At 39.7% G+C, this 6,422-nt stretch overlaps 1 protein-coding gene and 1 long non-coding RNA gene across 3 annotated transcripts; one reads left to right on the top strand and one right to left on the bottom strand.

Annotated features, from left to right (window-relative positions):
- Nucleotides 1–680: 680 nt before the first annotated feature.
- Nucleotides 681–3,523, top strand: LOC119216166 (uncharacterized). Its single transcript, XM_062563684.1, has 3 exons — nt 681–1,645; nt 1,964–2,235; nt 2,505–3,523. The coding sequence occupies exons 2-3, from the start codon at nt 2,220–2,222 to the stop codon at nt 3,521–3,523; spliced, it is 1,035 nt and encodes a 344-aa protein (XP_062419668.1). The 5' UTR covers nt 681–1,645; nt 1,964–2,219.
- A 1,403-nt stretch (nt 3,524–4,926) lies between these two features.
- On the bottom strand, nt 4,927–6,023 carry LOC119216167 (uncharacterized). Of its 2 annotated transcripts, none has more exons than XR_009956736.1 (3): nt 5,750–6,023; nt 5,412–5,561; nt 4,927–5,057 (listed from the first exon to the last, which is right to left on the bottom strand). It is a non-coding gene; the product is annotated as an uncharacterized LOC119216167 (long non-coding RNA). The 2 variants fall into 2 exon arrangements; XR_005120102.2 differs by having other exon boundaries at nt 5,412–5,501.
- Between the last annotated feature and the right edge of the window lie 399 nt (nt 6,024–6,422).

Here is a 6,422-nt window from a genome sequence, read left to right as displayed (position 1 = left end):
TGTAACAATGTTTAGTATAGAATAGTAGTTGGTGTGATGTTAGATAGTGTCGTGAACGCAAAGCAAGGACCAGACTTGAGACTTTAATCAAAGCAAATATGACAATGTTTATTTGTGACAGGAGTATTCAGTCCTGCAGTCATACGTGCACGGACCTGTTTCAATCTGTCTAGCAACAGCAATGAAAGGGCGCTTAATACAAAGTGCGCTCGGAATATATAGTCTTTAAGAGCATTCTTGATTGGTTCACTATGATGGAGGCGGCTCCTTGTTTATGACCTTCGGAGAGCCCCATTGGAGCACAGGGATGTCCATCCCTCCAGGCTCTCGGATCATCACGTCTCCTGTTGTTCATGAGTTCACTGCATACTTCAGATAGTTGGTGTATTGAGACATGTTAGTCTCAATATTCTGTTTTATCTACGATTGACCCTGAGAGAGCGTGTAGTTATTTAGCCTCAGATTCACTCCATATTTAGACTGTTTTCCGTGTGAGCCATGGTCACCCCGTCCCATGTATGGACGTGACCCTGAGAGTGCGTGCAGCCTTTTTATCAACATGTTCGTGTGCTCCGGGTCATACACAGCCTCCACTCATTATTAGTATTACATTATTGTTCAAGTGTAATTGCCATCTAGCGTGAGCATGCATGATTATATTCAATCCTCAACAATAGTAGATATTACATTTGTATGTTAAATAAAGTGAATGTATTATAGACAATAACAATTTAAAGTCATATAAATCATATAAATACTGTACACATTAACATCCTGTCATGATGTAATGTTAAAACCTGGGGACAGAAGCTACATTCTGTCTTGATGGATTTCTTCTACTTTTCCCCAGAGAGGGTTTTTTGTAGGAGTTTTTTCTCCTGTCAGGTATTAATTTAGCAATTGGATGCAAGACAGCCGCATGAGGCAATGTGTTGCACCAGATAAACTGTGATAAACCATTAAGTACTGTGATAAACCATTAAGTACTGTGATCTTATATGTTGTGTTGTAATTGAAGTGTACTAGTTATAAGATGAAGACAAACTATGTATATGATGTTATTTTCACTCTTTGAGGCATAAAGCCAGATGTTTACAAGAGAATGCATTGGAATGTGAGGGACAGAAGAGACAGAGAGGGTTTCAGGTTACTGCAGCAGATTCACACCTAGGTGTGAAAAGGCTGGACCAGGAAGGAGCCAATGACATTCAAATACACCCCAAAGACAACCCCCCCCGGGAGCTTCAAATCATCACACCAAGGAAGAAGAGTTAGATTTTTCCTGGAGCCGTATTGAAAAGTCGCCTTTGACTTGGACGGAGATTTCTCTATTTCGCGAAATATATCACTATTCACAATCTTATTTCACTTTGTAATTGTAGACCTTACTCTTTGTTTAGTTATTAAATACTTTTTGATTTTAAAACCCTGAGTTAGTCGACTCTTTGATTCACCGTATCCTGCCTGAAAGAGAACAAAGGGAAGGTGATCTCTCCTCCGGCCTTCAGAACCCAACAGATTCCGACAGGATCACGGCCGTTTCAGAAGAACCGGCGGCGCCTGTGGCTGCAGGCGATTAAACGTGTTGATTGGAGCGAGGACATACTAAAAAATGCTCGCGTCTGCAGCGCCCACTTTATATCAGGTAAGTTTATCTATGTTCTCTTGAGTTTAATAGAAAGCATGGTTTACATTATTGACTGTCTGTAGCCAACGGTGTAGTTTATCAATGTAGCTGAAGTTTGATGACCACATGCAGCTAATTTCATAAGCTGGTGTTGGATTTGACTAGTAAACAAACTGTGTGTAGTGTTTGCAGATGAAGCGTTATTGGACTCTAGTAATCCTCGTTTACATTAGTGATTGTCTGTACGATTTAGAATAATATTCAAATGCAGAAAAGGTTTGATAAACTGGCGGTAGATTTGGCTACTAAACAAACGTGTGTGTGTTTTATTTGCAGGTGAGGCGTCATTGGACTCTAGTAGTCCTGATTTTGTGCCTTCTGTGTTTGTCTACACAAAACCGAGCCAGAACCCCGAAGCAAAGTTGGAAAGGTAAGAATATTTAATTTACTTTAGTTTGTTTTTCTCTCTTGCATAACTGTACATGTGTGCTGTTTTTATTGTAGGTACCATAGGAAAAGGAGGAGAGATGACAGACCTATAACAGCAGCAAATCTATGTGTTCCTTCTAAAACTCCCACACAAGAATGCAGCATGGATCATTGTCCAGGTATGAATATATTTCATCTTAACTGATTGATTGTCTGTGTGTGCGCTCCTGCCAGGCATACTGCTCTAATTGCATATCTGTATATGACTGCACAGGTCCCTGGATGAGTTAAATGCTGACTAAAAATCTCGCCCTGTGATCAATAAAGCATCTTCTCTATCATGTAAAAGTTTTGAAAAATCCTTGCTAAAATTTGTGAGAACCCCCAATTGTAAAATTGTCTGCATTGGTTGCAGCACATGCTAATTTTTTACTTTTCTTTATTAAAGCTGAAGACGACATCCCAGTTACAAAGAGGGAGTATGATGACCTGAACCGGAGAACCTGTCAGCTTCAGGAGGACTATGTACACCTGTCTCAGAAGTTTGAGGCATTACAAGCAGAAAATGTAAAGTTGAAAGAGGAGCAGCAGAAATCTACATTTTCCTACACAACTGTTAAGTGCAACATTGGAGAACTGTTTTTTCTCACTGGACTGACCTCCGTGGTCTTTGAGTGGCTAGTTACAAAAATAACAGGCAGCTTAGAAAGAGTTATCCAAAAACTTACACTAGAAGACCACCTGTTGGTTATATTGATGAAATTAAGGTTGGGTCTATGTAATACTGACTTGGCATATAGATTTAAAGTATCAAAAACCACGATTTCAAATATTTTGCGGAGCTGGGTCCCTGGTATGGCCTTGATCCTTAAGCCACTCATTAAATGGCCAAGTAAGGGCGCAATACTTAAAAATATGCCAAAAACATTCAAGCGAAACTTTAAAAACTGCCGGTGCATAATAGACTGCACAGAAATGTTCATAGCTAGACCCAGTAATCTGACTGCTAGGGCCCAGACATGGTCAAATTATAAACACAACAACACAATTAAATATTTAATCGGCATCACTCCAGCTGGTGCAATTTCATTTCTATCTCCTGGGTGGGGTGGACGGGTTTCAGACAAGCAGATCACAAAAGAGTCAGGTTTCTTAGAACTTTTGGAGCCTAGGGATGAGGTTTTAGCCGACAGGGGATTTCTCATCAGAGACGAGCTTGCAGCTTATGGTGCAACCCTTCGTATCCCTCATTTCACCAAAGGAAAAAAGCAGCTTTCTGCACAGGAAGTTGACACATCTAGACAACTTTCTCGTGTGAGAATCCATGTGAAACGAGTTATTGGTCGGTGGAAAAACTTTAAGATTTTGCAAACAGTTAATCCAGTGTCGCAGGTTAACATGCTTGACGATGTTGTGACTGTATGTGGTGCCCTCACAAACCTCTGTAAGAGTGTTGTTTCCAAATGAGTAACATTACCAAGTATTAGTTTTAACGTGATTTACATTTGTAAAACGTATTTACTGTACATGAAACATAATGCACTATAATAAACCTCCCAACATTGGCTCCCACTGGTGTGTTTTATGTACTTCCCCCAAGATTATATACAATTCACCCTGCTTTTCAATTTCATTTGTTATTAGTAGTTTAATTGCATTGTATGCAAGCAACATTGTTACTATTAAAGTACTATAGCATTACAAAATAAAACTTTAAAAAGAAGTGCATTAATAGATAGCAATCAATAACAACAACATAAAATGTAAGGAAAGGATAAATGTAGGTCTGGGTAAAGAATAAGAATATACGTAGGAAAGTGATGGAAAAGAATGAATGTAGGGGACAAAATTAAGGAAAACAATACATGTAGGTCTGGGTAATATGGACCAGATTCATAACAGAATAGATAACATTTCCCAGTCCTAAATGTAATCATTCAAACATCAACTCTCAGACATTCCCTACACATCCATGTTGCTGGCTTCCTTTTTATGTGTGCACAGGTGTAGTGAATGTGGTTGCTGCATTTGAAACAGATGACCATTTTTTCAAAATCTGGCCTTTCACAGTATTTGCAGGCTCTCTGTGAGACCAAGACAGGGTCATGTCTTCTTGTCAGTAGTTCAGGCAACACACTCGAGATAAAGAAGTTTTGTGCTTTTGGCAAAGCTTCCTTCAAAAACTCTTCATTTCTTAGGATGCGTTGCACAATTAACTCCTCCTTGGACCAGAGCACAAAGTCACAACAATATTTAACATCACACACAAACATATGAAGTTCACATTGATAGTAGTATGTGTGTGAATGCTTCAATGCGAATGACTTGTCCAGACAAAACTGCTCATCTTTTGTACATCCTTGAAGGCTTTCGCTGTATTTGTAGGGACACTTGATCTCTACCACCCCTTTGCCACAGCAGGTACATCCTGCTATCCCATCTGGTGATGATCCAAGGTGTGGCTCAGAAGATTTCACTACTAAGCCACATGAGCTGATGCTGAAATCTGGATGGCTTCGGGACATATATGCAGTGTAGGCTTGTCTGGCCGTTTCCTCCATGTTCTTACCCCAGAGCACAGACGGGACATTTAATTCTGTTCTTTTATACTGCATTATATCGTTTAGGTATGTTTTGCTGATCTTGTCATTTGTGATCGATTTGTGTAATTTAGTGCTTGTGATTCGACCAGCCCTATAGGTGTACCAGTCCTTTGACTTTGACTGTTGCCGTGTCACAAATTCTAGTTTCTCACATTGATGAGGTTGTAGTGTAGTTTTAAGTCTGTGAAATGTATCCTCACATTTCACCTGCATTTCCGGTGGTGAAAGTTCCCTCAGTGTTGCATCAAATAAAGCAGTCAAAGGCTCTGGTAAGTCAGGATGCTCCTCTGAATCAGTGTCAGATGATGCAGTGTCTGTGTCACTATTTTGCAGGCTTGTCAGCACTGCAGCACAGGGGTCCACAACCTGCAGTTCCCGGATGTCATCATCTGTCAACACTGATAATAGAGCAACAAAAAGACACAGTTACTGTGCTGCACACAGGGTCACAATATACAACAAACAAATTTAATTTATAAAAATAAGTAACGAAGCCAAACGCAGACCTATTCAATCTAACATAAATTATACTGATAAAAATTAAACTGTGTCTGTAGGCATTTTCATCTCTGCATCACCAAGTTAAGCCTTTCTCATGCTACTTTATGGTCTCAGAACACTATGGCAATAGGAAGCTTATCTAGGCTGTCAACTATTACATGCCTCTGGGTGTGATACTCTTTTTCCTAGCAGATGTTAAAGGTGCTTGAAGCTGCTTGTCTAGCCTCTTTGGTTTGTGGAAGCTAATTTACCTCAATGGAGCTGGTCTGACTTCTTTCCTGCTGATGTCTTTCCACATGCACACTCCAGATGTAACTGCTGCTTTCTCAGTCCTTCCCATCCTAACATAGAGTTCAACTTTAAATAATATTGCAGCTGCATGACTGCAGCATGACCCAAGCCTGAAATTTCACAAAAACATAAACTTACTAGCTGATCAATAATGATCAATTTCGTCTCGGACTATGAAGTAAGTAAACAGGCGAGTAGGTTAAGCGTAAGTTAAACCGGAAAGGACAGTAACACTGAAGCATAATTCATCTTTGTATGTCAACTACAAGTCAACAACACCAAATAATAGCATACTTACCCTGCCATACAGGTGCAGTTCGCCGTGAGGACGTAGTTCTCTCGTTGGTTGATTATAACCCAAGCCTCATACATCGTTGTCTTGTGTCCTTGTCTTTGACTAGGAAGAATTTCTGATTTCAACACACAAAACTCTGAGTCTATGTCATGGTATTTGACGTTCTGTACATGACCACAGACAACGTATTCATAAGCATCCAGTGATTTATATGCTCGTAATTTCTCTCGGGTGTACCCGCTCGGTTTCTCAACTAAATACGTATATACATATATATTCTCGCCATACTTCCGTTGCCAATATGCGCGTGCATACGTTTCTACGTCATCATTGTGTACAAACAGTAAAAGGGTCTATTATACTTTTATTTTATTGTTATCTTATTGCTGCACTGTACTGTCTTCTGTCATGCACCACCGCCAAGACAATTTCCATGTATGTCCAACATATTATGGCAATAAACGTTTCCTGATTCCTGATGCTGCTTGAATGGTCTTTTTTAAATAAGGAATAAAAACACGACAGTAATCATTAAGGTCCAAATGTTTGCAAAGAAAGGTCAGATTCCTCCTATCCTCACCGACCTTGTCAGTAACTTCATAAAACTCTTTTAAATTATTATACGCCGCCTCTTTGCTACACGCTGCTGTCGCCTCCATGCGTTTCTTTTTTTTTG

Source organism: Pungitius pungitius, chromosome 7 (assembly GCF_949316345.1).
Source record: "Pungitius pungitius chromosome 7, fPunPun2.1, whole genome shotgun sequence".
NCBI classification, from domain to species: Eukaryota; Metazoa; Chordata; class Actinopteri; order Perciformes; family Gasterosteidae; genus Pungitius; species Pungitius pungitius.
The sequence above is the reverse complement of the archived record's forward strand: the minus strand, read 5'-3'. Positions and strand labels throughout refer to the sequence as shown.